Source organism: Quercus lobata, chromosome 12 (assembly GCF_001633185.2).
Source record: "Quercus lobata isolate SW786 chromosome 12, ValleyOak3.0 Primary Assembly, whole genome shotgun sequence".
Classification (NCBI taxonomy): Eukaryota; Viridiplantae; Streptophyta; class Magnoliopsida; order Fagales; family Fagaceae; genus Quercus; species Quercus lobata.
In genome coordinates, this window is record NC_044915.1 from 383,227 (window position 1) to 406,688 (window position 23,462).

A 23,462-nucleotide genomic window follows, 5' to 3' on the forward strand; every position below is an offset into this window, starting at 1 on the left:
TATGAAAATAAACATTTTAAACTTGGTTTTGAGGGAATGTGCATTTCTAGTTCTTATGAAAATATATCTTGTCCAATTTTAATCCAATTTTCTAACAAAAATTTTACCAAATTGAAACAATTAAACAATTGTATTATTATTGTTGTTGTTGTTGTTGTTGTTCTTATTATTATTATTATTATTATTATTATTATTATTATTATTATTATTATTATTATGTAGGAAAAAAAAAAGGGATTGTAGGTCACTTCTTGGCCTACTTACACCCCTACATGTTTAGCAATTTATTGTTATAAAATGATTTCATTCATTTCTCTCTATTAACTCCCAAACATAGTTACTTACCTTATATTCATTTCCATCATTTATTTTAAAACATGCAAAAAGTATTACATTCTTTTCCATTCCTTTCACTACTTAAAAATATTCAATTGCATTTCATTCCCTAATAATTTACTCATTAATTTCATTCCATTCTATTTCGTTATGAACTCCCAAACAAATTAAACCCGGAATTTAACATGGATTGAACTCAAATTTGACATGATACCATTATTCCTAATTGGTCAAGATCTGACATGCCACACACCCCCCTTAGAAAAATAAATAAATAAAAATGCTTAAGGAACTTGTTCCAAAAGCTTGATGCTTTCAATTATATTTCCAAGAGATCACGGGAAAAGGAACACCAAAATTATAGGGGGAGGTTGGAATTGAAGTAATTTCTAAACATCTTATTATCCTCGAATGAATATAAACCAATTAAATTAGATGGAAAAGGAAAGGCTAAAGAGTCTGTCGATTAGTCTTATCTGATTCCGGGATCTATATCTATTTATTTCTTACTATAATATCCTGTTTTGACTGAAATTTCAAAGATTATAAGCTTTCATTTCTAACATCCTGACAATAAAAGACGTGTAACCTCAATTATAATAGAAGAAAATGCCATAACCCAACCACAATACATTGATGAAAACATTAATTACAATTAGATAGACAACCTCAACGCACAGTGATAAGATGCTAAATGGCCTAAAAGAACTGGCTAGGGTTTCTCTTAAGCACGCTAGGAGTATTAGTTCAAGGCTCAACTTCATAACGATAGTCATAGCGTGGTGGAGAGGAGGGATGATAAACATATTGGGGTGGGGAGGATGGATAATTAACATAATGAGGTGGGGATGGAGAATGATGGACATCATGGGGTGGGGAGGGGGAGCTGATTTCACCCGCTGAGGGAGCAACTCCGTGTGTTTGATGTTTGTCGACTCTCACCTCGACTAACTCCTCTTCTTCCTCAAATGAATGGAAAATTGGGTGCAAATACGCATCGGCTAAATAAGCTTTTAAGTTCAGGTTGGGTTCTGTAGTCCGTTCCAATATGTCCTTTGCCATGGCTTCCTGATGAACGAACAAAGAAAAAATAATTTTATCAGCATCCTAATAAAAACTGACATGCCTCTTTTGAGTCAACTAAAAAAAAAAGAATCAAAAGCCATCACATGAATAATCAAGAAGCACAAACTTATCCATCCAAAACTTTAGTCTCCTTGAACTCTCACAAATGCCCTTTGTTTTATCACTGAATTGCTGAATAAAAGTTGGTCTCATCTATATTAACAAAATGAACCCATAGCAAATCTCCATCTAACACAAAATAGATATGGCAAAATTGTTGTGGATATTTGGGACTAGTAAATTTAATATGGGCAGTCTAGTTATGTCTGTTCTATTTTTAGCACATGCTAACATAGTATGTTTGGAATGGAAGGAGATAGAGGGAAAGAAGAAAAGGTGGCAAAAATATACTAGAAAATTAATATATTCCAGCCACTGTCTCCTCTTCTCTTCTCTGTCCCCATCTCCCTCATCCAAAAATAAGAACAATGCTAGTGGGTCTTTCCCTCCTACATAATAGGCATCCATCCAGAAAGGGGTTTCGTCCAAACATGATTTACTGTGTCATGAAACACCCATTACTTAACATAAAATTCATACATTCAGGCTGCTTTGATAAAAAAATAATTTAACTGTTTGGATGCAACAGTCAAACTTACATGAACTCTGTCAAAGGAATAAGGTTGGAGAAACCAGTTTGCGAAAGAAATCAAACATTTGAGGATCAAAATTTTATTTTAAAAGTGAAGGCATTATGCCTTAAATAAGGATCAAAGCAACATGTGTGGAAATTATGTTAAAAGTGGTTGGCCCGGTTCACTTATAAAACCATGTAACTAGAGGGAAAGTTGTTTTCTCAAAATTTTCCCTTCTTTTACAGGTAGGTAGTCAGGGGAGGGGCTAAAAACAGTGAGGATGATTTAAATTTGAAATGTCTTCGAGAGACTTGAACTGAACTATGAGTACAACAATCGCTAGACTTTATCATCAAGTCTAATGACATGTTTTAAACAAAAGGGTAGTTAATTTTCATTTTATTATACTACAACAACAAAGCCTTAGTCCCAAATTTTTGGGGTCGGCTATGGATTCTCAACAAAATTAGTCAAGCTTGGCCACGTGTATTCTTTTTCTCCATTCTATTCTATCCAAAGTCATAGTCTCTGTAACCTCCTTAATTATTATGTCCTAATTTTTTTTTTTTTTTTTTTTTTGTGTCTAGTTTTCATTTTATTATATGTATTATTAATGCAATTTCATCTGCAAAAGTTTATCATTTTAATAGATTAGCTATTTATATTGAATATATTACTAAAGCATAAGTAGAAAAGAATTATCAGTTAATTGTTGGCATAGTTTGGAGCTTACCTCAAGTGGGAATTTCCTAAATGCAGGCTCAAAGCGATGTTTGCAATATTTATGGAATGACAATGTCAATATGGGCAAAATAACAAGCAAAGGAGTGGAATTGGCAGCTTTTTTTGTACTAAGCAGTCCCAACAAAAGAAGTTGGGATATCAACAAGCTTGCTATTATGCGGCTGTGGACATGTGGCCAGAACGCAGCAACACTCTCATATTGTTGATTGTATACATTGATTATCTGTGAAATCAAACAGGGTCTAACATTACAAGTAGAATTTGAAAAATAACAAACCATAAAAAACTATAAATCAAATATATGATCATAAAAACAAGTTAATATCTACCCTCAAACAACCCTAACCCCCCCCCCCAACAAAAAAAAAAACACAAAAATAATAATAAAAAAAAAAAAAAAGGAGAAGCCCTACAAATATTAGTATTTTTGGTTATCAATATATCTAATCAAATACCTACACAATTTTGATGAGGATATATGCTAAACTTAAGGTAAAATAAATAATTTGTATCATTTTCCAATTTTGTGTTCAGTGAATATATATTTAACTACTATCAAATTTGACTTACATGTGCTTTTCTTTATATTAAATTCTTTCATCTAGCACATATTCAATATTACATGTTTCTTAATTGTTCTCACAAATCCTGCAATGTAATTCCTAAATTCTAATCATTCCTAAAGCCTCTATAAAGCAAAATAAAGCTATGTGAATAAACTGACCTGATGGCGGTAAACTAAGTAGGCAAAGGCGAAGAAGACTAGTATGAAAGGAAGAAGGATTGGAGTAACTACGGCATACACAAGCCCCAACAGGAAGTACAATTGGAGACTTGGGAGAGTCTCTGGGAAATCAACACTCCCAGGTCTCATTGCCTTTACTCTGTCCCTTTCAGTTTTCACCAGAAACATGTTCTTTAGATGAAATATTACCAATGGCTTCAATCGAAGAATCTCGCTAGCAATGCCAGCCCACCCATCAACCATTATATATGTGATGAAGAAAGTAGCTTTCATTGGTATGGAGACCCCAATGGTTCTAGGAATCCTATTACAAAGAATGAGATTCAACAAAAATTAATCGAGCTGGATGCATAAATTATAGTTATAGAAAAAATTATAAATTTTTTTATTGTTGTATGTAAAACAAAAATCCATAGAACAATTAGGTGACAGATATTGGAAGCATGATTATTAAGATTGGAATATAATGGAACTATTTGCATAAGAAATTATATGCGGATATCAAGCAATAGTTTAGGTATGATTCTAATTGCAATGATACAACTAGATAATTTTTATGACTGCCATGACAAGTAATGAAGTCATAGTGGTGCAAATTTGTAGCTCTTGCCCTTTTGTCAAAAATGTATTGCAGATATACAAAACCAATGTTATAGTTTTGTTTTTTGTTTTGTTGTTTTATTTTTTCAGTTTAGGATCAAAAGGCTAAATGGATCCTAATGGACCTTTATGGAGATAAGTGACAAACTTTTACTTCCAAAGCATAATGTGGACCTTCTACCAAAAAGAGAAATCACTGCTTTTCAAAATATGCAAGCACAGATATGATATTCCTATAAAGCCCTCATTTTCCAAAAACAAAACAAAATAAAAACTTTAAAAAAAAATTTATTATCATTTAAAATTTGTCTTTTCATTTCTTTTCTATGAGAAAGACCTCAATATAAAAATGGCTTGTAGCTTAAAAGAATGGAAGAAGATAAACAATTCTTTTAATCAAAACCTATATTATATTCTAAATGTCATAAATTTGATTTCTTAACAAAGAAAAAAAAAATCTGGAACACCAATGGGAAATATATATAGTGCATCAGAAATAACAACAAAATTCCAATTAGCCCAAGCAAATTTATAATCCCATAACTGTGTTCACCAGAATACGATACCTCATTGTATGGAAAACTGAAGTGCAGAACAGAAACTGACAATTAGATATCATCTCATTTGAACAACCGTATGGCATCTCTCAGGATAAATACACAAAATACATATGCTATTGAAATGTATACAATACTATAAACAATTATAATAGTCATCATAATAATAAAATGATTAAATTTTGTGCTAGCCGTCAACCTACAATAAGTATGGTACTCAAACATGTAAATAATAAAAGCTTAAGTAATAAGATATGGAATATTACTGTGTAGGAGATTGGTGAAGGAAAGCATGCAATTGCTCAAATGCTGTTCCAGTCACGATACTTCCCAAGAATACATTCACTAACATAAAGTAATAGTACTTTGCTGATGCTCTCCGTTCTAGTGTTGACATTGCTATATGTCCCTCAATTTTTGACATGATCATCAAAACTGTTGGAAGAATGTATAGAAAGATTTTAAGGGCTAGACCTGGAAGGAAGCCCTGCAGGAATGACTTAATGAATTTTCTGCAAGACATTGACAGAAAAGTTGCAAGGATGATAAGAGAAAAATAAATTTTAGAATAAACAACTACTAGATTAGAGTAGTCTACTACAGTGACCATGATATAAGAAAAATGCTATGTCTCACAAATAATGGTGAGAAAGCACCAGCAGATCAATCAGTCAACTCCAAACATAAGTACATATTTTAAAGGTTTATAATTGAATCAATTCCCAACTTGGTAGCAATTTGAAAATTCATATTATTAATAAAAAATGATAGTACATTTAGTAATAAAGGTAGCATAAATGAAGCAATGTAAGGAACATAAATTGAGAGATTCAAATAGCAGATATAAAGATCATATTATCATTGCATAGAGAGAAAAATGAGTCCTATTGGTGAATAAGGTAAAGCCACATGGAGAATAAATGGATATGAAAAAGTTCATCAACCATTTATGCATGGTCATGGAAATAACCCATTATTAGTATTAGGGGTGAGCAACCAACCCGCTAACCTGCCAAAACCGGCTCGACTTAGCCCAACCCGCTGGGTTGGGTCGGTTTTTAGGGCTTGGTGGGTTGGGTTGGGTTGGGTTACAAAAATTTTTTTTATAGCAGGTCGAGTTAGGTTCGGGTCATAAAATTCCAAACCCGACCCGACCCACCAATATATTTAAAATATATTATATAATTAATAATTTTTTTTAAATAACCAGTTCTTCCTATCTTATATAAAAGCCAATTAGTTCACACAAACCCTAGTAAATTACTATTGTTGTTTAGTCATTAGTGTTGTTTGCCTTTAAGAAGTTACATTGATACTAATCTTTGGGTTTTTTTAGTATATTTATATTTATATTTTTTTCTGCTCAATTTAATAATAATAACAAATTAACAATAATAAAAATTTGTCCAACCCATGGGTTCAACCCGATCCAACTTGACCTATGTGAGTTGAGTTGGGTTGGGTTGGACTTATGTGATGGGTTGGGTTGGATTGAATTTTTTTTGACCCACCATGGTGGGTTGGATCAAAAAATCCCCTTAACCCGACCCATGCACACCCTTAATTAGTATGTTATAATAGGATTTTGACCATTCTGATTTATCGAAATCGTTAGAAATCAGGATAGGCATATCCAGTTCTCATTACAACACACAAGGAGAAACTTATATTTACATTTTCAAATTGGTGTTAAGGCATGGTGAATCAGTAACTTTCATATACCTTCTAAAGCAACTTTTTCCCCCTTTTTCTTTGAGTAATACCAGCATTGGCATCAGGTGTGCCAAATGCCAAAAGAAATATCATGGTGCTACAGTGATGTTCTACAAATGGCACGGTATGGACTCGTGCTATAATTTTTGGGCATTATTTTATTCAACTTTCCTTCTCTTCCTATAATAAAAAATATCTCTCTGAATCTCTTCTCTCTCATTCTCTCCTCTTCCTCTTCCTTTTCTTCTTCTCTCTCTCTTGACCGAAGGATTGCTCTCTCAACCAATATCCCTCAACAAAACACACTGCTTTCTCTTTTGCCCTCTTTTAGCTAGCTTTCTCAGTCAAATTCTCTCTCTATCTTGCCTCTCACAGTGGTGGGTTTGGGTAATTTTTCAATGGGTTTTTGGGTTTGGGCATTTCGGTTTTGGGATATGGTGGTTGTTGAGTCGATTGGAGGGAGGGAGGTGGTGCTGGGTTGTGGGTTGTGGGCGGTGGTGCTGGGTCGATTGGGTTGTGGGCGGTTGTTGTCGGTGGTGGTTGCTGGGTAGGTACTGGCTTTTCTGGGTTGTGGGCAGTTGCTGGTCAGTGGTGGTTACTGGGTCAGTGGTGCTGGGTCGGTGCTGGCTGGGTCGGTGGTGTTTGGGTTTTGAGAAGAGGAAAAAGTTGAATTGAGGGAGGAAGAGACTGTTCAGAAGGAAGGAGAGAGAGAGAGAAATAAATGAATGAAAAATGTTTGCTTATATTATTTTAATATATTGAATGTTAAAATAGAAGATGTGATGTAAGGTGTATTGTAAAATGGTATGTTAAAATAGATAAAGTAAGTTTTGGTGTAGTAAAATGACATTTGGCTTGGCACAGTTGATGCTAGTGCTCTAAACCACATGTGTTGATCATGGTAATTTAAATTAGACAATCACTACAAGACAAAGTAGCACAAAATGGCCATGCATTCTGATGCTATTAGCTAAAACTATCCATGTGAGCCTAGTACAAAACGACACCAGTCATATGCTTTTTTAAAGAAAAAAGGAACATTGTCTATGCCAAATGATCAAAATAGACAGCCACAGGTTTCAAGTAATTAAAGTAAAGAACTTTAACATGAGAGGTTTCTCCACATCAAGCAACAAACTAACGCAATTCATATATTTTACATAATCATAATATTCACGAAATCTAATTCCAAATAAGGTTACTCACAGTTTATATAATCATACTATTCAAAAACTATACATTTAGATAAGTTTACTTACAGTTCTATCACAGGCCTGAGAAAAGGAGCTACTCTTTCAAGACCTTCCAGATTTGCAAGGGATTGCACAAATGCAATGGGAATCATGTAGAAGAACACCAAAGCAAACACTGTCAGTGATATTACAAGTTTACGGATACTTAAAGAAACAAATGGTATGGCCAAGTTCCGCCAATAGACATCACGAGGTTCTGGGGCCCAATTTGTCAACCAAAGTGTGGGATTTTTGCTTTGCTGTGTCTGTGCACAAACAGCAGCCCCCCAACGGGAATTAAATGAAACAAAGGCAACTGGCAGGATAGCTTTTGGGTCTTTGACAATTTTCTGTCGCTCCAGTGTCAACTAGCACAAAAGGATGCAGATAATAGATTAAAGCAATTCAACAATTCACAAAGCAATAGAGAAGGCTAAATGAGTTATGCAGATAACACAAAAGTTTGAATAGATTAAGGATGAGTTAGAGGTCATGACTTACTGTTTTGTCAAGCTGCTTAATATGTTGTTTGTAGTACTCAATGGAATCAACCCTTCCACCCCAGAGCCCCAAAAATCCTGTCTGAAAATGTAAAAATCAAACCATCAAATTTAAAGCCTCAATAATCAATTGGTGAATTGTAAAAATGTGTAGATATACATTCAACAAATCACATTTGCTATATTTCAGTTCATAAGAACAAACTACCTTTTTAGTTGGCCTCTTTTCTGGGTGCCTTTCAAACTTCAGCTGGTTATAGTCAAGCCAATTTCGGAGCCTCTCTCTTTTTCTCACAAGTTTAGCATACTTGTTTGCATTGTAGACTGCCTGAATAAATATAAACATGCCATCATGAAATAATGTAGACTAACCAAAGATTTATAAGGAAAGTAGGGACACAAACATCAGTATATTGTTTGTCCAATAAATTATCCCAGTTGAATTAGAATTATTAAATGGAAATAGAATGTTACCCATTAATATTCTTTTACGAAAATATAGTACCTGGTGACAGAGATAATCATTTGGATGATTAGTTTGAAAGAAGTGATCAATGGTATCAGATACCGAGTGACCAGGAACATATGGCACATTCCTTACCACTACCTGCAAAAAATAAATGTAAAAATAAAATTATTTTCCATGAATTTAAAAATCTTATAGAGACAAATTTAAGAAAACAAAATGTATTTCATAATACAATCCAAGTCCAAAGGGCTCTTAGACTTGATGAACACATTGCTCTAATAAAATTTATAATTAAAATTAACAAGACTCATCATTAATGTTTTACTCATGTATCCTTCATCAGGGTTCCATCAGATTGTGCACCATGCAAAAAAAAGAAGGTAAAAGGCCCAATAAAGAACAACTAGAACCAGGCACCATAAGCAAACTCCCAAGCCCACCCCAAAGGGAGTACAATAGCTTAGACACTTATAAGCCATCCTATACTTATTGTTGTGAGTAATATTGTATATGTTATAAGGATAGTTTGGTTATTTTGTACTTAATACCTAATATATAAATAATTCTCCCTTTGTCTCATTTTGTTGATCTTGTTTAGAAAACCAAACTTTTTAAGGGAGCATCAATCTGGAAAGCACGGATACGCCGATTGGGTCGGCGCACCCGAGTCCAATACGCACAGACATGTCGTGTGTGGCCATGGAGGCGGCTGCACACACGTACATGACCGATTTTTTTTTTTTTTTTTTCGTTTTCCTATTAGGGCCAATATGGGCCGAAACAGGGCCCAAATTGGTCCAATATGGGCTGAAATAAGTGGTTAAAAAAATAAAAAATAAAACATAAAAAATATTGTCAAAACACACCATTTTGACATCCTAATTTAAAGAAAAAACGCTAAAATCATCTCAAACCCTAAATTTTGTCACTTCATTATCTACTATTGCTCTTAAATTGGTTTATGTTTACCATTATATGAAAAAATATGTTTAGCAATATATAAAAAATATATATAAAAATATATTTAATAATTTATTAATAAACGTATCCCGCCACACCCACAAGCTAATTTTTCAAAAATTGCTGAGTCGCCGCACTGCACCCGCACCTGAACCCAAATCTGCACCCGTGCTTCCTAGGCATCAATGCATAGTCTTTTTAACTAAAAATATAAAAGTTTCCAAAACTAATCTCATTAATTTAAACTTTAGTGAAGAGCCATATCTTTTTAACTTAAAAGATACAATCAACCATCACTGACTTCCCAGACTCCACAATCAACTATTGGCAACCATAATTGACCATGACCGACCCCACCCATAAATAATACTCAACCACCACCGACCACCAATCAATCTCATTCAATCACTGCCAACCACAATCAACAATCATCGCGGTGGTCCTTGCCTCCCACCGACAAACTCAAGCCCAATATCAAGAGCCCATACAACCAATTTTGATCATGGAGTTTGTCACAGTTGGTTAATTGTGCATTATCTCTTAATTAGCCAACATCATGGAGCCAAAGAAAGATTTTGATCCTAGCCTCTTTTTTTCTCCTTGAATAATTTTCAATGACCTCCCTTAAATTGAGTAACAAAAATCATGTTCAATGGGCAAAAAGTGTTTTTGCTGGGTAAGAAAAAATTTAGTATTTCGTTTGGGGACAGATCCCCTGCACCAACTAATGAGAAATATAGTGATTGGAGAACAAAAGATGCCCAAATTCGTAGTTTTTTTGTGGAATAGGTTTTTATATATATATATATATATATATATAACTAGTCGCTAACCCACGCAATGCACGTCGTTATTTTGATGGGTTAGTCATGTTCAAACATGTAAAATCTGTAAGTTTTACGTTTGTTGTCTACTATACCATTATAGGTATATCACAATTATAAGTATTACATCACAACATTTATAAAATACCAGCATATATAAAATTAGTAATAAGTTTTTTATGCAGTTGTCTTGCGACATTTGCAAAGCATTTGGATTGATAGACTCTTTTCTTCTAATTTTAGAATTTCAACAGTTATGGGAGAAGTCAATGGAGAATTATTAGTTGAAGTTTATGTTACTTCTATTTTCTATTACTATTAAGAAAGTATTATTCCTAAAACGGTGGAGGAATTGCAAAGTTGGAACTCATGATAAAATCTGTCAACCCATCTTCGCAGATGTAAAAGCAATGCAGCGATAAGTGTATGCACATTGCTTGGTTTGTGTCTGGCCTTCCTCCATCATTTGTTCTTGTCAAATCTCAAATCTTGGCAAGAAAAGAGTTTTGTTCTCTAAGTGAGGCTTCTAATCATCTTTGTTAGGTCTCATTAACTGACTCTAGCAGTGATTTTGTTATTTATTCTACTTACCAATTTGCTTTAGTTACTACCACTGGAGATCAGGGTAACAGAGGCGCCAAGTTCATTGTACCTTTGAACTTGGCTGTGGGGACTGTGATCAAAGGGGGAGGCCAAGGTAGAGGTAAGGGATCCCCCTTGTAAATGTACTCATTGTAATATAATGTTGATCAAAGTAGTATTTTTAAACTTCTTGTACCTTTGAAAAAAGACTTTTACTTAAGACCAAATTCTGTTAATAATTTTAATTACTTATAGTGCAACACATGGAAAAAGTATGTTGAGCCACTTGCTGCAATGTTTCCCACACAGGTTTTATTATATAGCGTTTCATACAAAGCCTGTTATGTATAATGAAGATATGTAATAAGACATGCCAGATAATTAATGATGAAAAACAGCTTGCATATCAAACTGCACATTATTTAGCAGATATACGACAAGCAAATTGACGAACAATAAAATGGCTGTTTTCTCTTACTGAAAAAATGCTTAAAATTCTACTCAGATTATTTTTGAGAAATTATTGGTCCAACTAACCGTGAACTGCTCCACACGCCTGCGTTCTAAAGCCAAGAAACGCAACCTCATCGATGCAACATAATCATATTCCTTGTATAGCATGTAACAAGTCCATATTGTGAACAAGTATTGCAATCCAATGTGGAAAAAAAACCTGAGATTTAAATATTATAATTTTTTCAGACAATTGGCATTAACTTGAAGGAGATAAGTTTAAAAGAGGAAAAAAAAATACAAACATGTACGTGTGCGCACACATGGATGTAACAAGACTATCAAATTATAATGTTACAAGCTAACGCTGGAAGAAATTTAAAAGGAGAAGAGAGAGAGCAACAAACAGTAGTGCTACTACAAATTCGAAATTCTAGGCAAACTAGCATTTCAAGAAAACTTTAATCACAGACAAGTTCTCAGTGTTAAACTTAGCTTTGAACTGCATCAAGTCAATGAACAAAAAATTTGATTGCTTTCCAATCCTAGTGCGGGGATCCTAAATGAATTATCTGAATAAAATGATTAAGAGCCTGTTTGGTTTAACTGTTTCCGTAACTCAATTCTCAGTTTCCATAACTCATAACTCAAAAATGGTGGGACCCATAGCAAAAAGGTTGTTTGGCCAAACGATAACTCTATTTCCATAACTCTATTTCCATCACTCAATTCTCTAATTCTTGAGTTATGAGTTATGGAAACTGAAAACAACAAAAGGTTGTTTTCAGTTTCCATAACTCATAACTCAATGGCATTTCCGTAAATAAACACACATGAGGGACCCACAGCCGCAACTTTTGACCACCTTTTGACTTTTTTTTTTTTTTCTGGGTTGGCGTTGGCTGTTCGTTCCTTTTTTTTTTCTTTTTTTTCTGGGTTGGCGTTGGCTGTTCGTTCCCTTTTTTTTTTTTTTTTTTTTACTGGTTCGTCTGTTCTGTTCTATTCTTTTTTTTTTTTCTTTAGTACCTAGACTCACCAAACTTAGTGAAAAAAAAAAAAAAAAAAAAAACCCAGACCGAACAGCCAACCCAGGAGGAAAAAAAAAAAAAAGAAGCTGCTAGTGGAAAAAAAAAAAAAAAAAAAAAAAAAAAAAAAAAAAAAAAAAAAGCTGCACTGTGACAAGCGTGGGCCCTCCAAATAGTGTGAAAAATAGTGAGTAATGGAAACTGAGTGATGAAGGCAAACGGATGTGAAAAATTGAGTGATGAGTGATGAGTGATGAGTGATGAATGATGAGTGATGAGTGATGGAAATTGAGTGACGGAAATTGAGCGACGAAAAAGACTTACCCAAACAGGCTCTAAAACACTTTTTGCACAAGGGGGAGGCTTGGATTTGAAGCAGTCCACCACAGTTCTACAATTCTTAGAAGACCTCTAGGATGACATTATCTCATAAAAATGTAGGGCTAACTGACCCTTTGTTTTCAGTGTCACGCCTAAATTCTTGGCTAACTCTGTTTTTTCTTGTGTATTTGATTTCGCAATAGGATTACATTGGAATTTTCTTTGTTTTTTGTTAGCTAAAATACTTTGTAGTCCCTTTAATTTTTGGATCACGTCATTCTGGCCCCTTGCGTATTAAAATTTATAATTAATACCCCCAATTTTAAATTCACTGTCAATGTGGTCCTTGTGTCAAGATTTGTCAACTGAAGGTGTTAAATCCCATAAAACATTGTTTGTTTTATTTCTATCTTTTCTACCACAATCAGCATAATTTTAGGATATTTAACAGAAGGGCCACATTGAAAACAAATCTACAGTAGAGGGTGTTAATTGCAAATTTTGGTACTCGAGACCAAAATTATAACGACCAAAAAAGTGAAAGGGGCTAAAAGGTATTTTATCCTTCTTTTAACCTTAGAGAAGAAGCTGATTTTCAAATGTATACAACAGATTATAGATTTGAGACCTGAGCACTCAAATTAATGTATTTGTTCCAGCACATAATGTTTTCAGGATAGAAGGTCCCCAACCAAATGTACTTGTGTTGTTGCCTAAATTGTTTGTATCATTAGGCTGTGATAAGTGAAACGTGTACTATAGCAGGAATATAGCCAAATAAGATACAGATGGGAAGTAAAAATTTTGATCCAACATGTACAAGTTTCTGTCATCTATTTACACTGCTAAAGAACATGACAGAGACAGAGAAAGGAGGAATTGTAAGCCACCATCACCGTCTGACATTTCTGGGGTTGTTTGACGAAACTACTTGTTGTGATCACTATGCCTCATCTCCCCATTTATTAGTGAGGGACAGAAGATCTAATTCACAAAAAATTGCGTAATCTAAATTGTAAAATTTTGGCCAAAAAGCCCTGATTTTGTTGAAGGAATGAAGGCACAAATCATGCATGAAGGAGCAGTTACTGACGTCTGCAACATTCTTGTCATGTCACAAATTCATGCACCACTTTTTTGAGTGTTGGAAAATCTATAATATAAGATTAAGAAAACTCTAATGTTTAGCGTGACCTCCTAGCTAATATGTAACTACTTTTTCGCTTAAGTACTGTGAGTTATGTTTAATTCTAGACATATCATGCACACTTTTTTTAAATTCCCAAAAGGGAAGTCAATCAGTTATCCTACAGAATAGCTCTTAACTCCTGCATTATGGATTACAGGAAGAGAAAAGTAAATATTGGTCATCCTTGAAAGACACCAATTAAAGATACACTCCACAATATGTTTCATCCCAGATAATTGAACCATGAACCATCTCCTGTCATACTAGGTCAATCTCACAGTATCAGGATTCTCCTAAACAGAATGCTGTAATGCTCCAATGCTAAAAGGCCTCCACACTTTGAATGAAACCCCTACTTTGGGAGCTATATCTCTATCATAATTTTTGGTCTTTACAGATTTTTGACTCAATAGGAGGGAAAGGACCATGTTCTTGCACAAATTTTAATCCAATAGAAAAATTCATATATCTCTCCATACAAGCATAACAAACGAATGCTCAACAAACATTGCACTATTGTAACAACTCTAGTCAGTACTTACTCTTGCTTTAAGTCACATTTGAAAATTCAAAGACCTAAAGTTGCTCAATGTTAAGTTTTCAAAAAAATAAAAATAGAATTTTAAAAAGGTGATTTATATTTAAATTGATTTCTTCGTATTACAATAGAAATTTTACTAAGAACCATTTAAGGAATTTATGGCCACATGCCTACCATGGAGGTTCACTTTATTGACAGAATTTATTGCATCCTTTATTTTTTGTTAATTTAGTGGTAGAATCATTTATAAGATTGTGAACAAATACAAAGCAAGGGTTCTCAGTTTTTTCATGCCTGTTATTAATTATTATACAGTATTTCTATGAGCTATCTAGTGCACTGAGGAGATTCCAGAATGTGTTTTAAACATATTTGCCATGCAATATCTCCCAATGAAGCATTTAACAAACAAACAACAAACTAGATGTTCAATAAATCAGTATTATGCTTTGTTACCTTATAGATGCAGGGCGAACATTTGATATTGAAAGCTTATCGATATCACTCGTAACCAATTCTTTTTTAAGGAAAGATAATGTTCCACTGGATATATTCACTGGTATAAGGATAAGGAGTGCCAGGACTGTCATTGGCACAAAAATCTTTAAGCTGTCAGATAGCAAAGAAAAACTATGGTTACAAAATTGCCAACAATGTTCCTGAGTGAATATTGAGCAAATGATATACCTCAAAGCAGTTGCAACTTTCAAGAACATAAAACTGACCCAGATGAACTCCATCTCAACCATAAAGGTCTTACCCTAGATGTGGATGTTATGCTCATAACCTCATACTGACCAAGATTGGATGTCAGAAAGGAGCTTAATTTTGGTCTAAGAGTCAAGTGACACTTGAATACAACAAAACACGTCACATTCAATTTAGTTTGGTTCATAATCAAGACTCAGCAATTTCTCCAAATTTAAAATGCAAACACTATAATTTGCCTACAGAAATGTTGCATTATCAAAGCATTTTAACGATATGCCTAGTGCCAAAATTTTGAAATTTTGAATATGTAATGAGGATAGTAAAAATTAATAATGATGGAGGAGGAAAATTTCAAGGAAATTGGAAATTTCACTGTTTCTTTTCCAGTCCAAAGTCCCAAGAACCTAACACTGGCAATAACTACATGCAGACATGCTCGAGTAACAAAGCTCAATCCTAAAGAAGGGTAATTAGAGTTTTTCTGTCAAAAAATGGATACTTTGAAATTAACCAATACCCATAACCATTGAACACTGAATTACTAAGAAGGATATATAAATTTAGAACCTTACAGGATTAAGAATTCAAGAACTCTTAATACGATGTTAGCATAGGGTGAAGGCCCATCAGGTTCTTTGAATTTTCATAATTTTTTCTGCTATTTCTCAGCTATAGAACAGGGTACTGTATCAAACTGTGAACAGCTTAAAAACAATGGCATAGACACACAGAGGCAAAATGATAATATAAAATTTCTTATTCCAAATATGAACTTATATTCCAACCCAATCTTGAGCATACCATAATTTGTAATAGTCCTAATTGTCAAATTTTTACTAGCATTTAGCAACACCAACAACTACACAATTTGGACAAAGTAAGAAAAATTAGTGAAGTTGAAACCCCAGAATGCAAATTCTTAAAGGAACCAAAAATGTAGAGGAACACCGAGAGTTCACAATTTTATTGACCTATAACTAATTACAAAAGCAAAGTTCTGAAGCAAACCATTGCCAATTAATTACAGCTTGTCTTGTAAAATTAAGGTCATTCTCAGCGCATTAGGTTCCCGCCTTCGCAGGGTTTGAGGGAGGTGGTTGGTAGGTAGCTTCACCACCAATTTTGAAGAGGCCGATTATTAAACTCAAATCTTATGACTTTTTAAAAAAAAAAAAAAACAAAAAAAATATATACTAGTAAGCATAGTACATAGAAAACAAGTGGGGAAAAGAAACTTGAGGAAAATCAAATGCTAAGCATAATACAATGCTCAAAATCAAAACTAAGAAGGTGAAAATTGCATATTACCCCTCCAAACTTTTTTTTTCCTCCAAAAGAATCTTTATAAAAAAGCAACAAGCTGAACAAAATACGTAGAAAGGAAAAGAAAAGAAAACTGGAACGTCAAGTTTTGGGTTTACAACACAGAGAAGAGGTCAAAAACTTCAAAGTTCTCTTTGAAAATAAGTCAAAAATTATTTTCTTACTTATTAAGTCAAGAATTTTATTTGACCAACAACATCAATAACCATATATACATGTATAATCCGAACTAAAAACAACAACCATATACATGTGTAATCCAAAATAATGCAAACCGTAGGCAAATGCTCCAAATTCCAAAACTTTGTTTTTAAAAAATTGCTACAAAAAACACTTAAAAAAATAACAGGGAAATTGAGTACCCCAGAAAAGAATCTCACGTGACAAAAACTAATTATTCATGACCAACATATATATAGCACAGAACATTTAAGATTGAAGCAAAAAAATTCCACTTTCTCGAGTTAAAAAAAAAAAAAAAACACCCAGAAAGCAAAAAACAACAAGGAAAATAGAGAGTACCCAAGAGTGTAAATTCTCAAGAAAACAGCAGAGTCAAGGCCAGCATGGTTGATAATCTCAGTCTCAGTCATCCTCATAGCCTGTGGCATCCAGTTCAAGAAGGTAAGATAAGTCTTGATATTGAGGTTGACAAATTTGGCCACAAAGTTCCTATGCCGCCTTGGGCTACTTCTTTCTCCACTGATGTACCACTTGGGAAAGTAAACTCTGTCATTGATGGGTTGGATTCTAAGGAGAGCAAAGGCTAGAAGGAAAGTAAAGGCAGTGACTATGTTGATGAATGCTGAGACCCCAATATCAGCAAGAGTTGCCATTGTTGTGTGTATGTATTCAACAATGAACAATTTTTAGAACAAGAGAGAGAGAGAGAGAGAGAGAGAAGTGTGTTGAAGAAGCGAGAGAGCTAAAGATGGAATAGAAGATAGACAGAGAAAGAAGGGAAAGAATGAATGTGTCTTTTTCTATATTTTAATAAAAATAATAAAGTGGGCATATCATGTGATTTTGATCTGTTAGTTACCCATAAATTGATTTTGGTTGCTGAGGATTGACTTGGGAGCACCTTTAGATATGGGTGCATGTGCGAGAGTGATTTCTGGGATGGTGGGAAAAAAAATGTGTTTTTTTTGGCTTTTGGGATTTGTTTTTGCGTGTTGATTTATGTGTTGTGTGTGTGCTCTCTCTCATTGTAGTTTCTTTTGGTCAATTTCTTCTGTTAAAGAGAGAAAATAACTTCTCTCTCTCTTTCCTTGGGAAAATTATTAGGTACTCCGGGAGTACCATAAATGCGTACTTCCTCCTCTCACATGAATGGTGGGTCCCACCATGAATTTAATTAGTGGGACCCACCATTCATGTGAGAGGAGGGAATACGTATTTATGGTACTCCGGGAGTATACAATAATTTTCCCTTTCCTTGTTATTATTTCCTATTTTATGGAACTCTTTAATGTCTTATTAAGTTACCCATAAAATGGAATCATGAGTCATGTCTTAATAATTTTATAATTGATTTTTTTTATTATTATAAATTTTTTAGCCTTTTTTATATTTGTTTGTTTTGTATAACTATTGATTTTGGTTGCTGAGGATTGACTTGTCGGGATCACTTTGAGAAATGGGTGCATGTGAAGATTGCTTTCTTGGGATGGCAGATTTAAAAAATAAATAAAAAGATGGTTTTTTTTTTTTTTTTTTTTGTTGGGATTGTTTCTGTGCGTGGTTTGTGTGTGTGTGTGTGTGTAGTCATTAGTGTTGATTTTCTTTTGGTCAATTTCTTCAGTTAAAGAGAAAAAGAAGCTGCTGAGGAGTCTTTCTTTTTCTCTCTCTATCTCATTATTGGTCTCTCACTCTCTCAGTTGTCTGTTTTGGTTATTCCACTTTTTTCACACGGCATGAAATTGAAAGCTGAAAGCTGAAAGCGGGATGCCATCATTAGCTCGCTATATCAACGCCACATGACCCGCGGGCCGCTGTCATTATTTGAAAAACCATTTACCCTTTTTATTAGGTAAAGCAAAAATCGCAGAAAACCAAATATACTATTTGGCAATAACATTGGGAATTAATTCTTTTCCATTATAAACTTTTGATTATTTATAAATAAATTTAAATAAATAAATGGTAAGTTGTAATTTATGGAACATAAATTAGAATCAAAAAAATGAAATAAAATATTTTTACTAAAAGAAGGGGACGAAAGAAGATAATAGGGATTTTGTTTTTATAAAAGAAGTTATTGATTATGAGATTATCAAATAGACTCGAAATTTCAAAAATAATCACAACCTATTTTGAATTATTTTGTTTCAGAAAAAATGGATAAAATCATTTTTCAAAAATCTTTTTTCTTTTTGAAAAGTTGTATCAAAATTCAAACACATAAAAGATTGTTTGGTATTCAGTTTATAAAACAATTTTCTTGATTTAAACTTTAAAGAACAAAAATGATGGGTTCCACAAGAGATTGATTGTTTGTCAAGTTGTTTCAAGAAATAGATTTTTATTAAAAAAATTTGTCTGAAATTTATTGTGTAAAACAATTTTTTTTTTTTTTAGAACAAACCATAGCTATTTTTGGTTCACATTTTTTTTATTGCATTTTTGTAAATATTTTGAGAACAAAACAACATACTTTTTTTTTCAATTTTTATGATTTTTTTTTGAGAAAGTTTTTTTTTTTTTTAATGATTTAGGAGAACTTAACTTAAATTAGTTGCATATTGTACAATAATCCTCACTGTTAATCAAACTCCTACGAGCAACTGACCCCACATGTCAAAATCAGTTACTAAGTAATCTAAAAGCTTTTCAAATTTCAAATTTTTTTCTCCTTTTTACTTTCTCAATCTCAATAGTTATTGTCACTCTAATCGTTTGCCAAGCTCAATATGAGTCATCTAGAATCTACAAACTTTAGCTAGTGAAGGCAAGACATCGAGCTTGAGGACCAATCACATTCAACTGGCTCAAGCCCACTCTATGAGGAGTTCAAATCCTTTGTCCCATTTTTCTTGTTTCACTCTATACTCCATCAATAAAAACTTACCACATGTCCACCTATTTTAATTAAAACTAATTTTTTGTCATTACTTCCACTAGTGTCCATTTCATAAAAGGTTTTTTATTTTATTTTTTATCTCATTTTTTTTTAATTTGTTTTAGAAGAATGTAATAAATTTAATTAAAGTAAATCATTTTTGAAAATATCGTTTCCAAATCTATTGGTAGAACTTGTAAGTTCTAACCACATATCAAAATCTGCAGATAGAATTGCTCGTTTAGCCAGGGCATGAGCTAATTTGTTACCCTCCCTTTTAACATGAAGAAAAACTACAACTCAAATAAATTTAATAAATCTATTTTTTTAAATAACCTAACTTTTAAAAAAATTAATATAAAAATTATCAAAAAATTATGTCTTTTATCTCATATTCAAATACTTAGATCCATAATTACTTAAAAGATAAAACAAGTTTGTTGCAATGAAAATACGGTGAAATTATTTTATTATTATACTTTTTAATCGGAGAATTGCTTGAAATATTGTGAGATTAAGGGTTTGTTTGGTTGTGTTGTTTAAACAATACAATACATATTTTTACAATATTTTTTTATCTACACATATTTTCACAACACTTTTTCACCTCATATATATTTCTACAATACTTAAACAATGATACTAGAATAACATTACCAAACGAAACCTAAATTATATTGGCATACTTTCTTTTCAGATGGGATTTGTTTTATTCACCCAAGAAACTAGAACTTTTTGAAACTGTTCAAATAACTTTTTCTACAAGAAACGGTTGTGATTCGTTTGTCTAGAAAGGCAAAAGTCACATAAAAAAAAAAAAAATAGAAAGGCAAAAGTACCCCCATTTTTTCTTCTTTTAAAAGAAAACTGTCAAAAAGGTTAAAGGTGTAATAAGCGGTTCTATGTATACATCCTTAAAAATAAAATAAAAAATAAAAAAGTGTTTTTTAAGAAGGAACAAAAAAGGTTCTATTACTTCTATGTATATATAAAAAAGAATTTCAAAAAAAAAAAAAAAGTAATTTTGGTAGCTCAATCTATAATGGATAGGGTGAATGATTGAGTGTGGACCACCTAAACCCTTTGGTAGTCATTTATGGTGAGACACTTAGATTAATAGTTTTTGCAAGACTAAAGGTTTCTTTTGATACCGTTTATTTCGTTAAAAACTGAAAATATTGTAATAAAATAATTTTTAAATGTGTAAATAGTATCGTGTGACTCATTTTTAATGAAAATTTTGCTAAAAAAAAGATTTATGAGTCCCGTGAACAGTACACGGGACCCACTGAAAAAGCATAAAATGCGCTTTTTAAAAAAAAAGAAAACACAGACACTTGGTTTTCATCAGTATCCAAACGGTACCTAAGTGTCTGTTTGAGATCTGCTTATTTTGTTGAAATTGAAAAATTTTTACTGAAAACACTATAAATTTGTAAAAGTTAGCTGTAATAATATAGTAGTACTTATGAATAATACCAAAAAATACAGTAAGGCCCATAAATAATAACAAAAATAAACTGACAAAAAATAAGCTATCCAAATGAAGACTAAGAATTTGGTTACATAACTTTGTTTATACTGTATTTATTAAACAACATGAGTCGATAGCAATTTAGAATAAAATTGCCTAAATAAAAAGCACTTTTCCACTCTGGATGTAAATATGGTGATAGAAGTGGGTTTTTTATTTGTCTTTTGGTTCCCAGCTCAGCATTATTTTGATGGTGCGTTAGCTAATATTGTTGAGGCCTCGTGATTAGATTCTATCCGTGACACAATCGTGTTTGTCTTTATGCTCTCTTTTTTTTTAATGCCTAGTGGCACAAGGACACACAAAAATAACACTATCCATACTGTTTTTTTTTTTTTTGGCCCATGCTGAAAAAGGTACTTTTACTTTTTAAAAAATGGGGTTACTTTCGGTGTTACCAAACTTCTTATTTCTCCTTTATTCGCTTAAAAGTTAAAACTTCACTTCTTCTGAATATATATATATATATATATATACACACACATACATAGCTGTATTTTGGGTGTTCCGTGTGTTTTGCATCACCAGGGCAGGGGCAGGGGCAGGGGTAGGGGTGAACATTATGAACGTGAAAAGAAAAGCAAATTTGCACACAAGCCATTGAATAACTAAAACATCAACAAATGCACCACTTGCCTTTCCACCACATTCGCCCTACAATTATTGAAATTCTTCCATATCAGCTCTCTGTTAACGAACCCCGTTCGCAATAGCCAGGGGCAGCATTACATGCAGGCCATCAGGCCAAAAATAAAATTGTTTTCACCCCCTTCAAATAAAAATTTGAACGTTGTAATACTAAAACCCAACTAAATTAAGTTTAGTGGATTCTAGTTCACTTAACTGGTAAAGTCTCTGATAGTTAAATTAGAAATCTGAGTCCAATCCCCGCATACACTAAAAACTAAGTAGTGTCTTGGTTTGATGATAGAACTATTAACAGGAGCAAACGCTATATGTTGAAACTAACAAAAAAAAAAACTAAATTAAGCTTGAATATGATTATTTTAATGCTATTTTCACAGTATTTTCATAATAATAAAGGTTAAGTGGTAAGTTGTAGCTAGTTTTTTTTATCTACACCCAAAACTAGCATAACTTTTTTACATTTTTTTTTTTGTATGAATAGTTTAGATATAAAATTGGTTATAGTCTAAGACTCACAACCTTACTCAATATATTTATTGAAGGATTTTGACAAATCCACCATTGGATTACATCTTCTTCTTATATCCTCTATGCTTACAAAATTTCTAAAAAAATTAAAGATAAATACCTATATTATCAATAAATTGTTTAAATTGCAAGTTTTGTAATTTAAAATTATGCATAAAATATAAGCTTATAGATCATATAGTAAATAATATCCAATTAACACAAAATTTGACATGTGTATTAAGAGGGTAAAGAGCATGCAATTAAACAATTTTTTTTATTTAAAATATGTAATAATATTTATTTTATTGAGTAAGGTACAACCAATTTTGTAGCCTTAGACTACAACCAATTTTGTAGCTAAATTTTGTCATTTTTTTGTTACTAATACATCACTTTTTTACCTACTTTTAACAATTTGCCACCTAAATTTTGTTGTGAAAGTGTTGTGTCAATAGCACTACTCTTAAAATATTTAATTTTATAAGAATGAAAAAAAAAATTCAAATTTTTGCTCATTCATTAAAAAAAAAAAAAAAAAAAAAAAAAAAAAACTTTTTTTCAAGACTTTAGCTTACTTTGTCCTTGACAGCAGAATGAAGTTGTTTTTCCCTACACTTTTATTCTTCATCAACAAAAATTACATCACTGTTACAACCAACAAATCTGCATCTATATTTGTGATTCTTTCCTCATTCTCTCTATCTCTCTTTATTCCTTCTATGTTTTCTGAACTTTTTTCTCTATTTGATCAAGTAGTTTGATAAATGCTCTATAGATTTCCAATTCCAAGAGAGTGACCACATGTATAGTTAAACAATCATACACCTCAAAAGCAAAAACTTAAATTAGTTCCTTATTTTTTTCTTAATTTCACATTTACTCTCAATCCTACTCCTAGGTATGTTACTATTCTTCTTTACCATATATATTTTTATTTAATTGATATTACATATAAATATACTAAGTTATTATATTTCATTCTTCATTGGTTTCATTTTTTAGTTATAAACAACCAAAATTAGAGCTCTAAATAACACAAATATTCATCAATTTGAAGTAGAGGTTCAAGAAAAACAAAAATATCCAACAACAAAATTGAGATAGAGAAATAATATTTTTTGTGTAGGAAAAATATGCATATAATAGGAGAAAGTGACAAATTTATAGTAAGAGAATAAAAATAA

At 32.5% G+C, this 23,462-nt stretch overlaps 1 protein-coding gene across 1 annotated transcript; it reads right to left on the reverse strand.

Annotated features, from left to right (window-relative positions):
- Positions 1-904: 904 nt before the first annotated feature.
- On the reverse strand, positions 905-17,687 carry LOC115971493 (CSC1-like protein At1g32090). The gene is made up of 11 exons (XM_031091447.1): positions 17,048-17,687; positions 14,948-15,100; positions 11,500-11,635; positions 8,633-8,734; positions 8,336-8,455; positions 8,129-8,209; positions 7,655-7,995; positions 4,949-5,194; positions 3,505-3,829; positions 2,770-3,003; positions 905-1,404 (listed from the first exon to the last, which is right to left on the reverse strand). Exons 1-11 carry the CDS (start codon positions 17,359-17,361, stop codon positions 1,084-1,086), a joined length of 2,373 nt encoding a protein of 790 aa, XP_030947307.1. The 5' UTR covers positions 17,362-17,687; the 3' UTR covers positions 905-1,083.
- Positions 17,688-23,462: the final 5,775 nt, after the last annotated feature.